This window comes from Lissotriton vulgaris, chromosome 5 (assembly GCF_964263255.1).
Source record: "Lissotriton vulgaris chromosome 5, aLisVul1.2, whole genome shotgun sequence".
Taxonomy (NCBI): domain Eukaryota; kingdom Metazoa; phylum Chordata; class Amphibia; order Caudata; family Salamandridae; genus Lissotriton; species Lissotriton vulgaris.
This window is the reverse complement of record NC_141693.1, coordinates 1465510197-1465534691: the sequence shown is the minus strand read 5'-3', so window position 1 is coordinate 1465534691 and position 24495 is coordinate 1465510197. Positions and strand designations below refer to the sequence as shown.

The window sequence follows — 24495 nt, the reverse complement described above, 5'->3', positions numbered from 1 at the left end:
CTTTAAACCAGAGCCCGTGCTCCTGGTATGTTAGTGGAATTTCAATGTCCTTGAAAGGAATGTATTCCGTTGGTGGTTCACCTTCTTTGTAGAAGTGAAACACATGTGTCACTGGATTTGCTTCAGGGAAGACTATCCATGAATAGAATACATCTGTCTGGTGATATTCATGTGCCTCTATCACAAAACCTATCCTACTACATCTCAATGTTAGGCCATGTTTTATAGGTTTTATAGTGATGGCTTTCCTTAAATTTATAGGAATGATTATAGGGTCTCGTCGGTTTCTTGGAAACCTGTTATGTTAAAAGCTGCCGGATCAGCCGCAGCTCCACCGTTCTCTGTGCTATTGTTGCTGTCCGTCATTGCGTTGATTGAATGTTTGCAAAGCTAGTTTCAAGGAAACAAAGATGAGGTGCACAATATTTTGGAACACTGTATCCTTCAAGGTTGAACAAACCAAAAAGCTAATACATAGGATTTTTCGCCCTACTCAGCTATGGCAGATATTATCCTTTTACCTACTCTAGACATCTATTGGAGTATTTTACGGGAAAAGGGGTCTCTGAGAAAAGCACAACTGGGTTACTTTAGTATCTACCGGTAAATTAGTGTCTTACCAAACGTTGGGCACCATGTAGTGTAGTTCCTATATTCCCAATAGGCTCTGCTCATTGGAATAATATATCCTATAGATATGACATAGGACTTACTTCAGTAGGTCTCTATTGAATATACTAAACTTAATTGTGAGTGCCAGCTAGCTCAGAGGTCACTAGAAACTTTCTCGAAACCACGAGAAGGGATTCGTTTCTGACAACCGCATAAACATGACAACTTTGTTTCCCTAGGACTGGAATAACTATCTTCAGAGTCGTGGAAACAATAGAGGAGTATGTCACTCAGTCAATCGTGGATGCTTAATTTCTACAGAGTTGCAGAGAAATAGTGAGACGGGCGTTTTCAATAAAAGGTTTATTGAACAGTCGTCTTTCTCATGCAAGACAGGTGAACTGCTACAATTGTTGGGCAGAATGCAAAGTATAATGTGTACAGCGTAAACAGTCATATGAAATATTACTGTAAGAGCATTGTAGGGTTTATAACCATATAAAATACATACATAAATAACACAGGCTAAAATACTCAACTGGTGCTTCTAAAATACGCCTACCCCAATGTACCTAACCTAGGTCTAGTACGAGGGAAGAAGTAAGTATTGTCTTTAGCATAGGTTTAGTTTTGCCAAGAATTGCCAAAGGTTTCTCTAGGTTCTAATCAGCTCCATACCTTAGAATGAAGGAGGTCTGGTATCTCGGTCTCGGGGCTCGATTTCCCAAAACCCCGCAAGGGGAGTCAGAAACACTGGAGTTGGATTTCTCGGCAGAGAAGGGCAGCTTCCAGATCAGTGCGTCAGCTGGAGAGTCGGCTTCCTTCGGCACTTGCTGTAGCGAGCTGTGTCGGGCAAGTAGGTCGTCAAACTGCACCGAACCACCGTGCTTTGCCAAAGCAAGTGAAGGTATATTTATACCTTGAAGGTGCTTAGGAATGCCATTTTTGACGTCGAGTCGGGCATATGAATGTCATGAATGAAACCCTAGGGCATAGATGGTCATTGTAAACTAAAGGAGTTCTTGAAGAAATCAATATTCAAGCAAGGGGAAGTCCCTAAGGGCGTAAGCTGGTTTTCCAAGAAATCATTGTGAAGTTTGGTGAACGGAAGGAAGTAGCCATGCCTGTATTTGGACTGCATGGCTATGCCTAAGTAAGGGATTGATTTCTATGCCTATACAAGGGCAACGTGAATTGTACCTATATAAGGGCAATAAGGGCATGAATCAGGGAAATCCATTCAGAATCTAAAACGCCATACAACAGTTTAACGGTGTAATACTTTTGTATACAGGCTGTACAGAGGCTTTCTTGAAGCTAGGAAGGAAGACCCAAATAAAGCTGATAACCCAGCCGCAGCACAATCAATCAGTGGTTTTAAAGCGTGCTACTCACCGATGAGGGTCTCAAGGTGCTGGGGATGTGGGAGGGGTGCAGCTCCGGATCAGTCGAAGAGCCAGGTCCTGAGGCTCCTCCTAAAGGTGTGCAGAGTGGGGGAGCGTCTGATGTTGACTGGGTGCTTGTTCTAGGCCTTTGCTGCAACGTAGGGGAAGGCTATTCCGCCTGCTCTGGTTCTGCAGATGCGTGGGGTCTCTGCCAGGGTGAGGTCGGCAGAGCAGAGGTTGCTTTTGGGTACGTGGAAGGAGACTCTTTTGTTGAGGTATTGGGGTCCGAAGTTGTGGAGGGATTTGTAGGAGTGGGTGAGTAGCTTGAAGGTTACTCTCTCCTCGATGGGGAGTCAGTAGAGATCTAGTAGGTGCTGGGTTATGCGCTAATGTCGGGGGTTCCGAGGAAGAGTCAATGGGTGAAAAAAAGGTATTATTATGATTACTTTGAGTTTATATAGAGGTAGCTAGACCTGAGGGTATCAGAGCAGTTTACATGTTATATGAATACGTTTAATCAAGCTACGTGCCAAAAATTGTGTGGGTCCAAATAGTCAACAAAAGAGTACAGCATTAAGGTAGTCCAAACCGTCACAAAAGTATATGAAAATCCAGCATTAAGGTAACGGCGTTAGTGACAAATTTGAGACTGAGCGAGTCAGGTGACTGCATTGAACGGTCCTGTTGATAGGGGCTGGATCTTTGGGAAACATAGTTCAGTCTGGAGAGCATGTTGAAGTAGTTGTTCAGCAGTAGATACGGAGGTCTCGTTTGAAACAAGTGAAGGAGGAGTTACAGCAGAGATTCTTAGGTAGTGACTTCCAAATCCTAGGAGCATTTCTTGAGAAAGAACGTGCCTCGGATGATTTCTTCTTCAGCTTTGGAGGTATGAGTAAAAGTGAGTTAGAGCTTCTCAAAACCCGGACTCATCCTGCTCTCGATAGTTAAGCTTCTAATTATTTGGGGTTCTTTGTATGAAGGGTTTTGTGAGTGATACAAGCTGTCTTGAGGGTGCATCTTCCTTCAATGGGAAGCCAACTGAAACCTTTGAGGGCAGGTGAGATGTGAAACTGTTGAGGAGTCTAGTAGGCGCATTGAGACGTGCTCTCATGAGCGCAAGGTGACTTTTCGGCATTCCAGTGATGATGGCATTGCCATAGTCAAGTTTCAGGGGACTTGAGATTGTACTACTGTTTTAAGATCGTCAGTATCTGCTTTAAACTTACATTAAAAAAAAACACAGTACTTTTGACAAATAAGGGATCCCCAGAATTTAGCCATTTGCGAAATTAGGATTATTGTAAAAATCCTGCAATTTTTACCAAAGCTCCTGCAAAATCTTTATAAATAAAAAAAGATATGGTAGATTATGTGGTCCTCTTTTTAGTGACCCTGAGCTGCTGAGCTGGGACAATAAAAGGAGGGTGAGCGGGAGAGAGGTGTTTTCATTTTCTCTCTCCTGCTCTGTGTTGTCACTTTAAGCTTCCTGAAGGCAGATCAGAAAAGAAGAGGGCCCCTGGTCAAATTCATATAATGCCAAAGAATACAGGGGTATAAAGACCATAATAACAAACAAGACAACACCCAGCCTAGTTAGATGATGGGGTAGAATATCTCGCCTCAATGTGGAGCATTAAAGCCTCACAATAGAGCCAGGTGATTCGGAAAATAGATATGCAAAAAGACAATTGACTTTGTTTTACATACAATTTTGTTACATCATTTTTATTCCAACTTCGATATAAAGCTTTCCGAACTGAAAACATATAAAATCCCATAAGGTACACACATAGAAAAATACAATGCATAGTAAAACTCACTCTGCCACATACTACAAATATCATTCATGATGGAAACACCTATAAAAGCATGACAGAAATAATTATAGGAGGTCACAAGGCCCAAGATAACAGTCTCTTGTCCAATCTATTTATAGATATTTGTCTTGCAAGTCTTCCACACATTCAGTGCTACATAATAAATACTAATTAATAAATTCAAATATTCTAGTCCTTGTTTTTTTCCTTAATTATGCGCATACTTAAGACGGAAAAACAAGGACCAGAATATTTGAATTTATTAATGTTCGGATTTCATTGAATTATTATGAAGCATTGAATGCATGGCAGACTTGCAAGACAAATATATATAAATAGATTGAACAAGTTGTCTTAGACTTTGTGATCTCCTATAATTAGTTCTGTCATGTTTTTTTAGGTGTTTCCTGCATGAATGATATTTGTGGTATGACAGGTATGTATGTAACATATGAGTGAGTATGAGTGTTTTCGTTGGGAGGTAATGCATAATCATTCACAGACTGAGTTTTTCTATTCATTGTATTTTGTTTCTGTGTGTGTATGTTATGGAATATTATATGTATTCATTTTGCGTGTTTACTTATATCAAATTTGGAATAAAAATGATGTAATAATATTTTATGTAAAACAAAGTGAAGTATGTCTTTTTGAATATGTGGAGAAGTGTGGCTCAAGTGGTTGGAGCGGCAGACCCTGATGCAGAGGTCTGGCCCGGACCAGGGTTCAATTCCCCGCCTCGGCGGGTCTTGGGCACAAATTTCCCCGGACCTGACAATTCTCGCCTCAGTGCCTGATTCCAATCATGGAGTCCTACTCTGCAACTCTGGGCAATAGCTTGCTTAATCTCCAAGACGGCACCTCGCAGCGGGATGCCTGGCTTTCACCTTGGGGATGCCCAGTAATGGGTTATCTAACAGGGGAATACCAGGACGGGTTCCCTAAGCAAGCGCTTAGAAACCGGTCGGTGATACAGCGCTATATAAATGAATCTACATTTACATATGTAGTTGCTGAATAACCTGGCTCTATTGTGACGCTTTAATGCTCCACATTGAGGCGAGATATTCTGCCCCATCAGCTAACTAGGCAGGCTGTTGTCTTGTTTGTTACTGTGGTCGTCCTGGAGACAGAACCTGCTTCCAAGACCTCAAAGCAAGCTGCACCAGTCCTGCACAAAACGTAGAAAGACTGCTTGAGAGGGACACTGCATATATGCAGGTTTAGCAGGCTTTCTCCTTTCCTTTTTGGTGCAGTGAAACACTTCTGCAGGAGGTGTTGCAGTAGCCTCCTCCACCCTCCTCACACTAAGATGGAAGGAGGGTGCAGAGGACACATTAACAGCTCCCCCCAGCAGAATGTATGTCACGCTGGGAAGCACCAGATGGCGCAAAGTTTAAACTGTACTCTCTGGCATCAGACATTTTTTCCATAGCTTATACTTGCTGCACAGTTCCGGTTCGCTGGCTGGGCCACAGTATTTTTGTGACAGGCCCATTTTGTGGCTATTGAAAAAATATACTAATTTAGCATTTTTTGGCATACATTTTCTTGTTTTGCAGCTGGAGACTCTGGCAAATCAGGCAGCAATGCCCTGAAAGGTGGGGGGTGGAGGAAGGGGGGGGGGGGGCTGAAATAGGAATTAGTTGAACCCAGCAATATGGTAGTGCCCACAAGGTCGATCACACTGCCAACACCACCAGATGCCAAAGACTCTAGTACCCTTCTAGAAGACAGCAGGCAAGCAACACTCCAAAAAAGCCAGCTGCTTAACTCACACCCTCCAGGAGTCCAGACGCACCTGCACACGACTCGCGAAGAGTTGGAGGATCAACAAAACCCCAGAAACCTACGCAACCGTCAAATCTTCCATCAACAGACACCTCCTTCTCCTTAAAACCACAAAGAAAACGGCACTCCCGTACAGAATCAACTCTTTGCCATCATGAAGGAGTTTGCCAGGCCCAACAGCAAGACAACAGACATCCCACCCTCAAAAGACCTCTGCAACAAACTCTGCACCTTCTTCCATCACAAGATCAGGCATATCTATGACAGCTCGGACAGCCAAGACCCTACCACAAAGCACGCCACCACTGCTCTCAACCACACCCCACCCCAATAGATCATGCTCAACTTGACTCCACTCACAACAGACGACACACTCAAGACCGTGAAGAGCATCCACTTCAGAGCCCCATCAGATCCCTGCCCGGATTACATCTTCCATAGAACAGCTGTCTCCATCATTCCCGAGCTTTGCCGCACCATCAACAGTTCCATCGAACCGCCACCTTCGGCGATGACTGGAAACACGCCAAGATCAACCCCTTGCTGAAGAAGCAGTCTACCGACCCTACAGCCTCAAGAAAATCAGACCTATCTCCCTCCTCACCTTTCCAGTCAAGGTCACCGAAAAGGCCATCAATGCCAATTTCTCCGAGTTCATCAAAGAGAACCACATCCTAGACACCTCTCAATCTGGCTTCCGAAGCAACCACAGCATCAAGACTGCACTCCTCGCTGCCACCGACATCTGCTCCTTCCTCGACCGGGCCGAAATCACAGCCCTCATCCTACAGGTCCTCTCGGCCGCCTTCAACACGGTCTCCCACTGCACCCTAACCACAAGACTTCCCAACGCCGGCATCTTGACAAGGCACTGGACTAGAACCAATCCTTCCTTACCAGCTGAACACAGTGAGTCAGAGTACCCCTTTTCCTCTTAGAACATACATAGATCAGCTACAGGGCTCCTCCCTCAGCTCCACCCTCTTCAATGTCTACATGGCCCTCCTTGCGGCCATCGTCAGAAACCACGGACTCAACATACTCTCCTATGCCGAAAACACCCAGCTGATCTTCTCCCTCACCAAAAAACTCACAGCCGCTATATTCAACTTTCCCAGCAGAATGAAGGCAGTCGCCACCTGGATGAAAGACAGCTGCCTCAAGCTCAACACAGACAAGACCGAAGTACGCATCCTGGGATTACTCCTGGTGGCCCGCTGCACTGGGAACCTCTCCCACCGACCACGCACGCTACCCTGGCATCATACTGTACTCCTCGCTCACGATGAAAGGTCAAATCAACGCTCCTGCTTCCACACGCTTCGCCTGCTTTGAAAGACATTAAAATTGATACCCACAGAATCCAGAAAGACGGTCACTAGCACTCATCACCAGCAGACTTGACTACAGCAACGCACTCTATGCCGGCGACACCCAGACGGATCAGCAGAACCCCCTAGCACCTTGAGACTCTCACAGGTGAATAGCCGTGCTATACAAACTCCTGATTAATTGACTGATTGAAGGTAACCCTTTTATACAAGAATCCATTGGAAGGAAAATTAACTTACCTGCAATGGTGGTTCTGCATCCTAGGAAAATTTTCATTTAATTGACACTGTGGAATATTGCCTAAAAGCAAATGCCTGAGATTTTTTTCAGTATATAAGCTAATTTATAAGGGAGAAAAATTACCATATTTTAAATGCAGAAAAATACATTTGGCCTATAAAAGGCTGATTTTACATATACTTCATTAATTTAGCAGGGCAATATACATAAAACAACTCTGAGGCATTAACCCTAACTGTGTTGCTTAACGAAATGGAATAAAACATAAGTAAGTGAAGGGAAATGCAGACACATAGGCATCATCTATAAGAAAGTGATAACAGTTGCTGCTCATTTAAGAAACCAGCAGCGTCCATATTACAGCATGTCCATTCCTTCTGGCAGTTACTCCACAATCTCAGTTATTTTTTTTTATAGGTTTATTGGATCCTTACTGTCCAGTGATTTACCATCCCAGTGTTGAAGGTGGGTGTGGAGTTTCAATAAGGAGCCCTATGGTACAGAACTAGGATTACAAGAATGTAACTTTTTCTTGGACCTCTTAGGCTCAACACTGAAAGTCATTAACAGTAGAAGAGGATAGTAAGCAAATCCCAACCACACACACATATATATATATATATATATATATATATATATATATATACACACATCAGCAGGGAGCCATTATCAACTAGCTACATATTAATTAACCCATACAACTTCACTCTTTTTGCCTTTCCTTTTATTGAAAAATTAGATTCTTTTAAAATCATCTTTAAAAAAAATCTATGTGGGGACCCTCATCACATTTAAGATATGGAGAGACCTCTCTTCCCATGAGGTAGGATTGCAAAAGAATACTGACAAAGAAACAGTCTGATTCACATAAAACTCTGAAACTACATAGGGCAGAAATGGGGCATATGTTCTTAACACTACCTGGTTGGCATAGAAAGTAGCATAGCGTTCTTTAGTTACTAACACAGAATGCTTGCTAACTCTACGGCCACTAAGACTACTTCTCTCCATGACAAGCTCTGCAATGAACCTTTTTGTATCAACTCAAAAGGTTCCACCACACAAAACTTGGTTCCTGTGACACAGTTTACTAAACTGGGGATAAACTTTATTTACCCCTCAAAGAAATCTTTTGTGACTGGAATTGTAAAAAAAGAATATCAAAGATTGACTGTTCAACTGAGCGGAATTTGCTACCATGAATATGTTTACTGACGGTAATTGCACCATTGACCCTGCCAGGTAAAGTAGATGAGGCAAAATTACTTATCTGCAGGTTTTTGGATTGTATTGAAAGGCATTTTTGCAGATGAAACACTGTTAGACACCCATATATGCTCCCTAACTCCTTAATAATGCATCTGTTATAATCAGCTGGGTGGGAGAACACCTTTATCTTGTGGTACTCAATTGTGAATGCTTTAAAGACACCTGAGACAGAAACTTGTGTCAGCTCATACTACCAACATCCATTTAGTAGGGACCATTAATGTAAGCATTGTTGAAGAGATTTCATATATGAGACTAGTGTATTGGATGATGAAGATGTATGATACCACGGGTTCGGAGAGCAGAAACCTTGGAAGTTCTGAATATAGTGCGACTTCTGATGGGCTAAAATAACATTTTGCTGTAAAGGGCACACTTTTCCTTGTTGTGTATCTAGAGAAGCATGTAGATATGTTAGCTTTTGGACCGGGACTGTTATACATTTTAAATAGCTGATTAGGAGCCCAAGCTGATTTAGAAGGTAGCTCTCAATGTGAAAATCTAACTGAACTTTCTGTGTTACTTGCTTGGATTAGCAACTATCAGGAAACTCGCAGACAAAAATGTTCTGCTTTCTCAGTTGAGCAACCACTCTCTCCATACTAGTTGGAAATGTCGGAGGAGCGGATTGAGACTAAATGGGGACATCTTGTGCTTAAAATGTTAGTTTCCTACCACAACCTTCTGGAACTTCCAGTATTTTCTTCCAATTAGGATATGAAAGTAGGGATTTTGTACATCAGTTGCATGCACCCAGTCTCTCTTCTTGAGCTGGTGATCGATCTAATGGACAGCAACCGTACAGATTTGTTCTCTCTAGGCCCATTTGATGGCCTCATTTAGGTCTAGTACAGATGTGTGCTCGCTCCTTTTTCAGAGAAATCTTTTGGATTAGGAAGTAGCATAAGTAAATTCCTTTTCTTTTCTGTTAAGGGGGTACTTTCTGTACATCAAGATGTAGCTTAAGTCTTTTTAGCAGGTGGGGAAGCTCGCATTTGCGGGGGTTGTGGGGGAGTCATGGAGGGTCCCAGGGAGTGTTGCGGCAGGGCGGAGCAGGGGGTTCAGAAATAAAAAAATTACCTCAAGGCCATGTCACACATCTTCTGTGCTCCTGCTCTCCTGAGTCTGCTTCCAAAAACATGAAGCAGGCAGCCAGGCCCCCTCCCCAAAGCCAATCACAATGCTGTAGTGCAGCATTGTGATTGGTCTGAATGGCGTCCAGCCAGGGGCTGTAGGTGTGGGCATGTTCTCCATGCAGGCTGTACTGCAGCCTGCATGGAGATCAGGGAAGTGCGCAGGACTGCTTTGGGTGGCCCGATAGGGCCGATCATACAGTCATTGCACACTTAAATGGGCAAACCACTCTGCCCCTGACCTGCCCTGCTCCGTGAGCAGAGCAGCCAAACCCAACCAACCAGAAAACATAACGTAACTGAAAGCTATTATCATGTTAAGTTTCCTTTTCTCACACTGCTTGAAAGCAGTGGAGCGACGCTCCTCCGCCATAGCGGAGGAGCCACCACTGCCTTTCAGAAGTACTGACAGAGTTGGAGACTTGAACCAAGGAGAATAACATTTCTGCACAATATTCAGCACCCATCTCTCTTTGGATATGCTCTGCCACTCTTTTAGAAGATTTGAGATGTTTCCCACACAGGTATAGAGCATCCTAGAAGGGAAAATAATTGTTGTGAGGTGGCGCTGGCTTTTGCTGTAGGGGAAGGCTGATATTGTGATACTCTGCCCCTCGACAATCTTGTTTGCACTGATGAGATGGGTCTTGTTGATGATTTCACTAGTGTGGGACTGGAACCCTCCTCTGATCCTGATAGTTGTACCGCCTGTCCCCTTGCGTGCAGGAGATCTTAAAAACCTTTTTATTCTCTTCCTGTCCTACAGCCTTTAATGTCGGTCTTATTCTTCATCCCCCGCATCACCCAAATAGAACTGAACCAGAGAATGAAAGATCGATGAACCACGTGAGGCAAAAAAGGAACTGAGACAGTGAAGCCAATACAAGGCATGGTGGAATATGGATGTGGGGAATTCTTAAGGGAGCAGTGTGTGTTTTAACTTTCTTATAGATGCTGCTCTTCTGTCACCATGCTCCTTAACTACTATGTGTTTTATTCCTTACCTTGAGCAACAAGGCCAGTGTTTATGCTGCATTGTTGTTTTATATATAAATCTTTATGTAATTAGATATAAAAAAAATCAGAACATTAACTCTGATAGTCTGTTATTTATTTTTCTGCTTTTATAAAAAAAAAAATAGATTCTCTCCTTAAGAACTTAGTCTACATACGGGGAAAAACATGCTGTGTCCCTTGTGTGTGCATAAGAATATTCTTCTATTTAGGCCTATCAATGAAGGTTCTACGATGCGGTAGTTCCAGTAACACAAACTGGCCTCGTAAGATGCACAAGGGAGGATACATACAGTGAGAGCAATGGCAGAACTGGATACCATCGTGGATTGCAGTAGGCTGTTGCTTGGGGGATTGGCTGTCATTATCCACTGCCAATAAAGACTGACCTGTGGGTGGATCACAGCAGGCAAGCCTCTTTAGCCACAGAAGTGATCTTACCAAATGTGATGGTAAAGGATACATACACCATGCTATGGTAGAATGTAAGAGGGCTATATAGAAGGTAAGACGTGCATGGAGTCTAGTGCGTTAGTCTACTGAGTAATGCCCACTCGTACTTTCAGTGCAGGGATGCATGGAGTATACACGAGAGCAGAATGTCCAGCTCCTGAGAAATGAGTGTATTACATCTTTTGAAATGCTTATGTCCGAGAGATGTATATGTGGATTCTCATACCATGTATGACCCCAAGAGCTGTGCGTGAATTCCAAAGAGTCCAGGCAGAGCCACAGGAAAAAATTAGATTATGTTACCACGTTTACCAAGTAATAATGAATGTGCTGCACTTGCAACATAATCTATAATCTGCTCCCTAATAATCAGACTTGAACTGAACAAAAACAATTCTAGGAATGCAATGACAGGACAGATAACTTTGAAAAAGGAAACGGGTCCCATCTAACGTTGATTGCTGTGATCAGACATTTAAAGATGTTACAATTTTGCCCGGATGGTGTAAACATCTCATTTGCAGGACTAGGGAGCATCATGTGTGTGCAGCAGGAACCAAAAGTCATAAATAAATAAAATGTCATTCAAACAATGTGGAAAGCATGATTCCTTCTCTATTATAAACATTGGACCTTAGAAAGAGATAATATCCTACAGTATCTGCCAGTGATACATGTACAAAATAATTATGAAATGTACTGTCCCGCTCTGTAGAGCTGCTTCGTACTGGACAGAGGTGCCGCAAAATTGCTGCATAGTTTATCAAACCCGCCTCATAATTTGCTCCTTTTCCTCCACAGAAAACCAACCTCCCTAGTATACTTGGAAGTGCACATATGCATTCTCGTCAAAGGCAGAATACATTTATGGCTTCATTTGATATAGCACTGGCCATGGTTATAGGTAGACAAGGAAATGCACATATGCACTCTCTTCCAAGGCATTTGAATATATCACACTCCCACACCTCCTGAGAATAACGAAAGACAATGGATCTTCTGCGGAAAATGCATATGGCAACTCTTCGAATTAATTCTTCCATGGGATGTGTGCCTCTTCAATGTCATTGAGAAGTCTTTTATGTGGCATGTGCCTCCCCAGATACGAGTGGTGGGAGCATGTCTTTAAAACAAAAGATGCATGCATGGATTACCATACAATGTGTATCTTCCAGAGCCTAATGCATGGTTTCTCGTGCGAAATGGGCTTTCGTAGAGGTGTATGCTAGACTTCCTATGGACAAAGGTATTCTGAGCAACACACACGGACTCACAACGGAGGTGTTCTTTGAATCATATGGAAAGTGCACCACCCCAGAGAAAAATACACAGATGTGTATCTCCTGGGCAACAGGTACAGATTGGTAAATGAAAGTAGGAGTACAATGGATGTCTATGAATCCTTGCTTGGGATGCACTAATTGTCACTGGTTATGCAAATCCTCAGATGGTGATTGGGTGCAAAACCTCTGATGCACACTACACATCCATCTCCTTGGATACGAATATATGGTGCCTTATTAGGGGCAAACAGTAACATAGATTTAGGTACTTGCCATTGGATCTAAGTTTCCTCAGAAATGTCAAAATAATACATTTGATATACACTTCCATCGAGATTTTCAGAAGGCTTCTCTTCAGATGTACAAAGCAACAGATGTTCACATGGTAATTCTATGTTGTACACTTCCGTAAACGCGTACATAAGCACCCACATTGGTTGTTCACTTCCTTAGAGATTTACAATCAGCTGGTCATTGAATACATCTTTTCTGTGTTGAATGGCCACTTTCAAAGTGATGTGCACAATCTTTTCAGTAGATTTACACCGCATTCTCGCTGGATGTACACCTACATAAATATGTAGATATATGCTTCTCATCCGATTTAGAGATCGAAAGATGTGCACTTGGTATCCCACTGAATTAACTCTTTCACAAAGATGTGTATAGGACTTCACCTCAAATGTACACTTCAACAGAGATTGGAGGAGTTTGTCATTTGAGGAACATTTCCAGGAATGTACACATGAAATCTCATTGGATGTACATTTCCACAGAGATCAACCCATCAGTTCTCTTTAGATGCACATATCCACACACCTGTCCAGATACCTGCTAGTTGGGTGTATGCTTCCACAGAGGTGAACACACTGCTTCTCACTTCTACTGGCTTCTTACTGGATGTACAATTCCCAGATGTGCTTCTCGTATGCTGCAAAGATGGCTAAGCATCTGATATACATTTCTAATAGAGAGCTAAACGTGGCTCGACATATGATATACACATGGCTTTTGATCAGATTATACATCTGCTTGGATGAACCCAACTTCTCCTCGGGTGAACTCTTCCACAGACATGTACATGCACCTTTCCTTTTGATGTACACTTTCAGGATGTACACGTGGAATCTTATAGAATGCACACTCCCACTGAGAGGTCCACATGAATTTCCATATGTGCTCTTCTGGACGTTCACTTCTACACAAGCTTTCAGACGGCTCCTCATCTGATGTACGCCTCGTCCGAGATGTTGACTGCTTCCTCGTCCACACTTTCCTCCGTCTCTGGGAGGCTGCCCCACAGCAGCAAGTTCAGGCCTGGAACACAAGTTGGACATTTACAAATCAGTATGTACACTGCAGGTGTACCGTTTCAAGAGCAACAAATGCAAGTTCTGACAGAGGGCTGGAAGGAGAGAAGCAAGAACAACTGGTTGTAAACGAGCTGCCATGACTCAGTCTTTTGTGTAAGAGAATTAATTACAGAGAACTAAATACAGTGCAAGTCCCAGACATACAAATGCGATAACAGCAGGAGCACTACAGTAAAACCATATATTGTTTTGGAGGTTTACATGCACGTTCACATTTTATTCCACAGGCCCTGATCTTCGGGACACATGCCTTAATTTGTACCATGAAGAAACAGGGGATTTTTTACCTAAGCCTCTAAGGATTGATTCAAACAATAAATGTTATTATGATAAACAAAACTTTATTTGTTTACCTCGACAATCGATTTTGTCTTTGGTTTCTTTGATTTTTACCAATTTTTCTTATCTTTTTATACACAGAAAAAGAGCGCCATCAACCTCACATATAGCCATATGTGATATACAATACAACTGTGTGAATATTTACAAGAAGTGAATGAAACACAGAAAATGTGAAAAACATTTAAATCACAAAGGTGCTCATAATTATAACAAAAACATGGACAATAAAGTAACCATCAGAGTTAGGAAAAACACTTCATTTATCAGTATATAGGCTCAAGTGTAAGAACTTTTCGCATGTGACCCCTGGCCACTCAGGCTGAACAAATCAAACTGCTTAAAGAGAAAAGCCCATTTCAAACATCAATCCCTTTAAACTCAAATGTCAATTGCAGGATAAATGCCAAGATAAAAAAGCCGACGCGTTTCGAATCCTGTTTGTGGATTTGCAGGATTCTCATCAGGGCAGTGTAATTCTAGTCCATGGACACTATTTACAAAACAAGAAAGGAAAGTTTGTTTTAATCAAAAGGGGTCCTCAAGCCAATTGTCTGTTAGAATTATTCACATCAATGAATGCGGCATACCTTGTGTAGATTTTGTCTAAGGTTGCGCTTGTTTCGTGAAAAAACGTCTATGCTGTAGAACCGCGCTGCAACAGAACGAAGATTGGTTTAACCGGCAATTTAGAGGGGCAGAAACTAGTTGCCTGGATATGAGCGCAGTGAATAAAAATACCTGATGCCTTCTTACTCCGGTGGCTGGGCTGCCTGTGTCCGGAAATTATTTTGCAGGATCCGAGTTACATTTCTGGGGGATTAAGTTAAAACAAGCAGTGAGATCGTGGGTCTCCGCTGCTGGTAGTGTCAAAGTATTATGCAGGCACTCGAGGGACTTACTTGTCTGAATCTTTGGCGGCGTGAAATTTCCGCTCCGAGTTTCTTAAATTCTTTCTGTTAGAGAAAGGGGAAGGGTCACTGCACTGAACCATGTGCGTGCGTGTTCAAAAACGGGTGAACATGTTTCGGAGCTGAGGCTTACCAGCGCTGTTCAAGAGTTTCTCGCGTTCACACTGCTGCACAGCCCACTCTGAATGTAGGTGTCCGTGGCTGTGCCTGGAATGAATACCTTGGGGGTGTGATTCTGGTTAGCCAATCACAGCCGTGTTGGCCTTGATCATGTTCTAGTGCCTTATGGGATATGTAGTTCCCAAATTAAGTCCTAACTCTCAAGTCCTGTTTATTTCACTGAGACAATTTAAACCCCTATTGATGCTGTCAAATTTTAGTATGAGGTATGCCTCTTTACGTAACCGCATGTTGTCGACATCGGACTGGTGTTTTGAATCTATTTTGGCCAGTACCGTCCACTTAAAATCACTTTCACTGTGATTTTTGTCCATGAAATGGTCAACCATTGGCGCGGACAGCACTCTTTTTTTGATTCGGGAACGGTGTTGGGTTATTCTAACATTGACTGCTTGGGTCGTTTTACCAATGTACATTCTGTCACACGGACAGACCACAGCATAGACAACATTTTTCGTTTTGCAGTTTGTAAATACTTGATGTTTCCATTGTGTGCCATTATGGGTAAACACACTGCCTTCAAGAGTAGTTGAACAAGAGACACAATTACCACATTTATGGTGCCCACATATTGGTTTCAGATTCCACTGTGTTCTTAAGTCACTTTTTTGTTGCGGAATGTAGCTGTCCGCTTTTATGAGCTGTTGCCCTATGCTCGTATTCTTACGCATGGCAAAAATTGGTTTGGCTAGGGGATACTCCAATGTTTCTAATAAGTGCCAATTTTTTAGAATAATGCGTTTGAAGTGGTTTGTGTGTTGACTAAAAGTAGTCACACACACTAATTTATCTGATTCACATTTTTCTTTGACCTTAAGTAAAGTCTCTCTCGGAGTGAATCTGGCTCTATTTTTGGAATGTTTTAAAAGTTTTTTGGGGTACCCACGTTTCGCCATTTCGCTGCAAAAGGATGTTGCATGGAACTCAAAATCAGATACATTCGTACAGTTTCGTCTGATCCTCAGCAGCTGGCCATACGGTAAGTTCTCCTTCAAACTTTGTGGATGTGAGCTATTATAGTGGAGAATTGTGTTTCGATCAGTTTCCTTTTTGTGCAAGGCGGCTGTCAGCTTTGCTTCACTGGTGCTTACCGTGACGTCAAGAAAGGTCATTTTCTGTTTGCTGGAATTGAGCGTAAATTTGATATCTTGGTGGCGTGAATTAAGCCATACATGGAATTCATCAAGGTCCGACTGGCTCCCCTGCCACAGGAGCCAGACGTCGTCGATGTATCTCAGCCATTGGTTAATATTGCATGAGAAGGGATTATCATTAAATATGAATTTTTCTAACGCTCAATTCCAGCAAACAGAAAATGACCTTTCTTGACATCACGGTAAGCACCAGTGAAGCAAAGCGGACAGCCGCCTTGCACAAAAAGGAAACTGATCGAAACACAATTCTCCACTATAATAGCTCACATCCACAAAGTTTGAAGGAGAACTTACCGTATGGCCAGCTGCTGAGGATCAGACGAAACTGTACGAATGTATCTGATTTTGAGTTCCATGCAACATCCTTTTGCAGCGAAATGGCGAAACGTGGGTACCCCAAAAAACTTTTAAAACATTCCAAAAATAGAGCCAGATTCACTCCGAGAGAGACTTTACTTAAGGTCAAAGAAAAATGTGAATCAGATAAATTAGTGTGTGTGACTACTTTTAGTCAACACACAAACCACTTCAAACGCATTATTCTAAAAAATTGGCACTTATTAGAAACATTGGAGTATCCCCTAGCCAAACCAATTTTTGCCATGCGTAAGAATAGGAGCATAGGGCAACAGCTCATAAAAGCGGACAGCTACATTCCGCAACAAAAAAGTGACTTAAGAACACAGTGGAATCTGAAACCAATATGTGGGCACCATAAATGTGGTAATTGTGTCTCTTGTTCAACTACTCTTGAAGGCAGTGTGTTTACCCATAATGGCACACAATGGAAACATCAAGTATTTACAAACTGCAAAACGAAAAATGTTGTCTATGCTGTGGTCTGTCCGTGTGACAGAATGTACATTGGTAAAACGAGCCAGGCAGTCAATGTTAGAATAACCCAACACCGTTCCCGAATCAAAAAAAGAGTGCTGTCCGCGCCAATGGTTGACCATTTCATGGACAAAAATCACAGTGAAAGTGATTTTAAGTGGACGGTACTGGCCAAAATAGATTCAAAACACCAGTCCGATGTCGACAACATGCTGTTACGTAAAGAGGCATACCTCATACTAAAATATGACAGCGTCAATAGGGGTTTAAATTGTCTCAGTGAAATAAACAGGACTTGAGAGTTAGGACTTAATTTGGGAACTACATATCCCATAAGGCACTAGAACATGATCAAGGCCAACACGGCTGTGATTGGCTAACCAGAATCACACCCCCAGAGTATTCATTCCAGGCACAGCCACTGACACCTACATTCAGAGTGGGCCGTGCAGCAGTGTGAACGCGAGAAACTCGAACAGCGCTGGTAAGCCTCAGCTCCGAAACATGTTCACCCGTTTTTGAACACGCACGCACATGGTTCAGTGCAGTGACCCTTCCCCTTTCTCTAACAGAAAGAATTTAAGAAACTCGGAGCGGAAATTTCACGCCGCCAAAGATTCAGACAAGTAAGTCCCTCGAGTGCCTGCATAATACTTTGACACTACCAGCAGCGGAGACCCACGATCTCACTGCTTGTTTTAACTTAATCCCCCAGAAATGTAACTCGGATCCTGCAAAATAATTTCCGGACACAGGCAGCCCAGCCACCGGAGTAAGAAGGCATCAGGTATTTTTATTCACTGCGCTCATATCCAGGCAACTAGTTTCTGCCCCTCTAAATTGCCGGTTAAACCAATCTTCGTTCTGTTGCAGCGCGGTTCCACAGCATAGACGTTTTTTCACGAAACAAGCGCAACCTTGGACAAAATCTACACAAGGTATGCCGCCTTCATTGATGTGAATAATTCTAACAGACAATTGGCTTGAGGACCCCTTTTGATTAAAACAAACTTTCCTTTCTTGTTTTGTGAATAGTGTCCATGGACTAGAATTACACTGCCCTGATGAGAATCCTGCAAATCCACAAACAGGATTCGAAACGCGTCTGCTTTTTTATCTTGGCATTTATCCTGCAATTGACATTTGAGTTTAAAGCGATTGATGCTTGAAATGGGCTTTTCTCTTTAAGCAGTTTGATTTGTTCAGCCTGAGTGGCCAGGGGTCACATGCGAAAAGTTCTTACCCTTGAGCCTATAAACTGATAAATTAAGTGTTTTTCCTAACTCTGATGGTTACTTTATTGTCCATGTTTTTGTTATAATTATGAGCACCTTTGTGATTTAAATGTTTTTCACATTTTCTGTGTTTCATTCACTTCTTGTAAATATTCACACAGTTGTATTGTATATCACATATGGCTATATGTGAGGTTGATGGCGCTCTTTTTCTGTGTATAAAAAGATAAGAAAAATTGGTAAAAAACAAAGAAACCAAAGACAAAATCGATTGTCGAGGTAAACAAATAAAGTTTTGTTTATCATAATAACATTTATTGTTTGAATCAATCCTTAGAGGCTTAGGTAAAAAATCCCCTGTTTCTTCATTATATTGGCCCAACCTACCCTCTTTCCCATAGGGCCAAACCACCCTTGTTTTTTGCATTAATTTGTACCATACCATGAAAAAAAAGCAACATTTATACCTGGTCACCTCTGACTGTATATAATGTATCATACTTGGGAAGCTGAACACCATTTCTGAAAAAATAAACATGAGTATAAGGGCTCATTAGCCTGTAGGTATGTGAGATTTCATTACAAAACACCATGTGTAAAGGTTAGTAGGGCTTGGGAGCACAATAGTCATGCCTGACATGTGACAGGCTCAGCCCGCAGTTCTTACTGCAACACCCATGGCACTTTAAATATTCAGATAGCCATAGCCATAGCCCTTAAGGACAGTCCACATCTGCCTCTCGATTCATGGCTCCAATGAGCAGGCCAGATCCACTTCAGAATTTCAGGATAACCACTGACTTTGTAAATGAGTTCCACTGAAAACAAAGTTACTTCATGTGGCCATGCCAAGTCGTTGCCATGAGTATGTCCTTTTCAGACATACAAGATCAAGTCAACAGCAGGCTACATAGCATCAATATGCAGCAACTCGCTTGGGCTATATGGAGAAGTACCTGAAACTCTTCCTGTTCTAAGGGTCCTCCTTTCTGGCATCTATCACATATCTAATAAACAGGATACATTGAGGAGCCTGGGCAGACGTCCGTTGGCTGCCACAGGGTTCGTTCTGTCTCTTAAGAACTCTTATCGCGACTGTTTTTAACAGGGTTCCTTGTTTGTACTCCAAAGGAGATTTTTCAACTGTCCTCTTCTAACCAAGTCTTAGTGCCATTTCAGTTCTAACCGCAGGTGGCATTAGCTTTCTTGTTTAAAGTCCTTGCTTGTGCCATCATAAAGAACTTACAGTATGCCTAGATTTATTTATTTATCTATAAAGTTTTATATAGCGCGAACAAGATCCCGAAGGATATCAGAGCGCTTTACAATAAGTTGGTAGACAGGACAAAATTAAATATACATAGCTTCCTGCTTACTTATTACCCCTTCTGGTATCCAAAAGAAATCACACTTAAGCATCTCATTTTTCCCCATCCAAGGTGTGTACACCAGAGTAGCTGGAATCCCTCCACGAAGCAAAGTAAATGGCAAATCATATGTCATATAGTGAGGAGTCGTCCTGTAGTTCCACAACATGGTCCTCGGTTCCTCCTCCCACTTCAAACCACTCCTCACAGACAACTGCAGAGAACCAATCAAACACCGCATTGAACCTTTCAACTTGACAATTCTGTCTGGGATGATACAAGGCTGTCTTGGGATGGGTTATACCTCTGCTTCTCAGAAAATCTACCATGGCACCAGACACTAATTGAGAAGCTTTATCTGTCACCACTGAAATAGGGATTCTTTCTCTGATAAAAACAATTTTCCATGGAAGGAAAAGATATTGTGACTTCTCACTTCGTTCAGGCTCTTCACTTCAGGCCATTAAAACTAATATTAACAATGGCAAACTTCCCCTTAAATTTTCTGGAACTATAAGGCTCACAAATGTCTATACCTACTTTCTTCCATGGTTTTGCTGGATAGGTGATAGGCACAGCAGGTGCCTCTCCACCAAAGGCTTGTCACTGCACTAACAATTATGTACTCCTTCATAAATCTTTCTCGATCTCGAAGCATATTAGGCCCCTAGAAGTCAACGTGGGCATTCCTTTTCATGTAGTTATTGTGGGTTTGTTGGCCCATCTAATCACGCACTGGGGCCAGCAAACCCACAATAACTACTAAGCCAAGTAGTGACTAACCTAATTAATCACTGCACCAGTGGATTAGTACAAACAAACGTTTGAGTACAACGGAGGCCCATGTGGAGCAATTCCATCATCCTACTGCGAAGAGAAACAGGCATAGCTAGACTATAACCACTTAATACAATGCACAATGGACATGTCTGGCCTAACCAATTTGTAGTTTTTCAACAAGTCCTCCATTTCTAAATCATAATTTCAGCTTCTCACGATTCTTTCATTTGTGCACATCAATTCTTCGTCACTACCCACACCTTGGTCCCACTCTTCTCAGCAATGACACCTTTGGCCACTGTTTCAATACCACCTACGAGCCATCTTATTTATTTATACCATTTATAAAGCGCGCTGTTACCGAGCGGTGTCCTGGCGCTGAATCTTCAACCTGTGCTTGGACATTCGACAAAGAAAGTTTGGATAAATAGACAGCTGTCATGTTTCTAAAACATGGCACACACTTCACCTCACGTGAGAAGTCTCTTGGCCACTTGGGGGTTTCTCTGCCTGTTTCTTGGTGGTTAAAATAGATCTCAGCAGTGATCACTGCGCAGTTTGAACGTATGTACTGACAAACATGCGGAAATGCAGGATTGCTAATTAACAAGCAAATTCTTTCTCAAGAAGAAAATAGTTTTCTTCAGCCCCTCTCAAGGTACGTGAAGCAAAAGCTATTATCCTCTCATCTCGTCGGTCAAGATGCTCCCGAACCATATGCGCCTGCATGGCCGGCTCTAGGGCGGTGCGATCGGTGCCATCGCACCGGACGCTGACTTGGGATGACGGCGTTATGTTTATTGTTTTACAAGCAACTGGTGCCCCGTTCCTTAGTTACAGCAATAAAAATATCAAGATAACTCATCCAGAAATTGTGGATATACCTAGCGGCGGAGTACGCCGCCACACCTCATTCCTGCGCCAGGAGGCGCCTCAAATGGAGGCTAGCCCTGGTGCAGCGGGGGAATTATCCAGAAATTGTGGGCATACCTCGCCAGTCCCACTGCAGGGACCACCGCTGCAGAATCGCTCTCCTCCGCCGCCGCAAAGCCACACCAGCCGCCGCAATGGGAGGGGGGCGTTCGGGACAGGACTTCATTCCCCAGACGCCCTAGTTGCGGAGTACGCCGCCACACCTCATTCCTGTGCCGGAGGCGCCTCAAAAGGAGGCCAGCCCCGGTGGAGCGGGGGAATTATCCAGAAATTGTGGGCATATCTCGCCAGTCCCACTGCAGGGACCACCGCCACAGTGGAGCGGGATCGCACGCAGGTCGGTGCCGGGAGGAGCTCGGGACAAGGGCGGGACCATCTAAGGCCATCATAGGCCAGAAAAGGCCGGGCCGGGCCACCCCCCCTGGCCGTGCAACTAAAGGAGGTAAAGAGATGTTACTCCAGTAGGAAAAATATACTATAAACATCATTACAAACGGGCACTGAAGCTCCAAGTTCTTTAGTGCATTCCCCCCAATTGTGTGGTCTTGGCTGTATTTGACATCAAGGCAAATCTTTCTTAACAACATGTAATATTGTCATTGGATGCAATAGATTATAGAGGTTCCAAAATATCAAACGTTTTTCTTTTTCATCAAAAGCTTTGAGGTTGCACCAAACTTACTACAAATATATTAAAAACAAAATTCTTTGTACAACCCAGTTCAGGGGGGGCGGGGGTATTGGACTCCAACTGTGGTAATTGGAAGCAATTTGTCACTGGGATCTGTACAACTTTGCTGCCAAGTACACCTTTTCCAGACATGACTCTCAGGGTAGCGAGGGTGAGCAGGCAAGGGATTCTTGGGGAGTGTGTGGCAAGACCTCAGCTCCGTGACCGACAACCATTAGACACACAAACATATTGTCCAGCACAGTGCTTATCTTTTAGTCGAAAGATAGTACTTTAATCTCATGGGAAAAAATTGTCCTATGGCTGCAGCCATTGTAACTGCAAGGGCCACGGATGTAACCTCACTCAGAACGTGATGGTTGGGAGAAATCAGCAAGACCAGCTCACATAGTAGCACTAGTCTGAAGCCTCCCAGGGCCAAAGAAAGATGGACTCAAGGATACAGCAGGTGCAGCCACTGGGCTAGTTGTCAGTGGTGGATGTCTTTGACAGTTGAAGCCTTTGGGCTGATCAGGGCATACTCTAGGGCGGAGAAGATGAATCTCCAACGTCTGCAACACCAATCTCTCAGGAACACCGCTGAATTTCTAACACAATGATGCCTGGCATTTAAAAGTCCTGGCGCTGGTGAGACAACTTACAAATTGACGTGACCTTGAGCTGGATATAAGAATTAACTGTACTATAAAATGTGTAAACTATATAAGAGATATAACTTGTGTGACAAGAATGCCTAAGGGACTAACAAATGAGTCATATGGTATTGCCTAATACTCAAACCTAATTTTAAAAAATAGCTTATAAAGGAAGTCTTACCGCAGTTCACATGAAGAACTGCTCATGGAGAAGGGAGGTCCACATTTACAACTTGGATCTCTTTGGTCCCAATTGGTAGTCCGCATCTTCAGGGTGTCCCTCATGTCAGGAATATGCTGGGCTTCCCCTCCGGAAAAAAACTTTTCACCTGAAAGGGGAGACTCTCTACATCCCATTCTAAGCAGACAGGCAGACTTCTAAGGTTTAGGAAGACCCTCAACTCCTCCAGCAGAAAGTGCAAATTTCAAGTGATGTCCCTGGATATCTGAAAGATTGGTTGTCAAGAAGACACTGTCAGGTCACACAGCAGTCCTTCGAGTACTCTGCAGAGTATTCCGTTCCTTGATGAAGAAGAGCTTGGAAATGGAACATCCTGGGATGTGGCTCCCACTTTTATTCTTCTTTTTCCATACAGGGGATGTGAATGCATTGTCTAAGGTTGCAGAACCAGTTTGTAGTGCTTTCCTTTCATTTGCAATTTTATGGCTGCTTCTCAGACACAGCCTTTTTGCAAGGCGATAGCACTTATAGCAGGTAGCATTGATACTGGCTCCATGTACGAGTATCCATTGTGCCTTTGTTTTGAAGGGTGGGGTACTTGGCTGTCATCACCCTTCCTGAAGCTGTCCTAAGGTGCAGGTCATGTTTATAAATTACCTCACTTTTAACAAGTCCCACCTCTCACCCCTACCATATATCAAATGTTACTGCTCAGGCAGGCCTAATCAGCAGCCCTTTGCTAACAAGGTCTACACCAGGCTTCTCCAACGAGTAGCTTGTGAACTACTGGTAGCTTTCCAGCTACCTGCAAGTAGCTCTTCTATGTGCAGCCCCCCCTACCAAGTTAGATGCTTTTGCATGGATGAATTAACATATGTATAACAAAATTGAAAAGGGTGTATTGAAGATGAAATAGCCCAGGCTTCTTCAATGAGTAGCTTGTGAGTCCCTGGTAGCTCTCCAGCTACCTGCGAGTAGCTCTCCTATGTGCAGCCCACCCTACTAAGTTCAAACCTTTTGCATGGATCAATTAACAAATATATACACCAAAAAACATAATAGGGTGCATTTGTTTGCAGAAACATGGTTGAACTTCCATGGTATATTTAAAGATGGAATTTGAGTAATAAATCATGCAGCACAGAGGAGGCTTTATTACTCGTAATATACCCTTAGTGCCAGGGGCATTGAAGCTGGGCTGGTATGTATTACCCATGTTGAGGCATTCCAAGTTGATAAACCTCTTTTGCATTACTGCTGGCAACTATGCCTGATGTACTGACGTGAATGCTGCTTACACAAGGTAGCCTCTAATGAAATATTGTCCTATGTGGTCACTATAAAACACGAATAATAGTAATAACTCAGCATGATTTTTTTATTGAACATAAGTAGCTCTTATTACAGAAAAGGTTGGAGACCCCTGGTCTACACCGAATTTATAATGGAAGCTCTATTTCCATCCACCCTCATTCGGTGTCTGGGCCTCTATCCTCCAGTCAAGGGAATGCAGGCAGTACACATCCAACATCTAGGGATGCTGTACAACTCTC

At 42.9% G+C, this 24495-nt stretch overlaps 1 protein-coding gene across 4 annotated transcripts in view; it reads right to left on the bottom strand.

Annotated features, from left to right (window-relative positions):
- Positions 1-7884: 7884 nt before the first annotated feature.
- The window catches only part of RUMY1 (regulator of UNG2 and MKLN1 interacting yippee protein 1), a 107570-nt gene continuing 90959 nt past the window's right edge, over positions 7885-24495 (bottom strand). For 2 of the 4 annotated variants that reach the window (XR_015296018.1, XR_015296019.1), the window contains exons 5-6: positions 9093-13646; positions 7885-8996 (exon numbers count right to left, since the gene is read on the bottom strand). Coding sequence is in view for 2 of the 4 variants with exons in the window: in XM_086923420.1 (XP_086779546.1) it covers positions 13552-13646 (95 nt within the window). In the remaining 2 variants the exon portion in view is untranslated. Of the gene's footprint in view, positions 8997-9092; positions 13647-24495 lie in introns of those variants that run through there. The other 2 variants (XM_086923420.1, XM_086923418.1) reach the window with 2 other exon arrangements.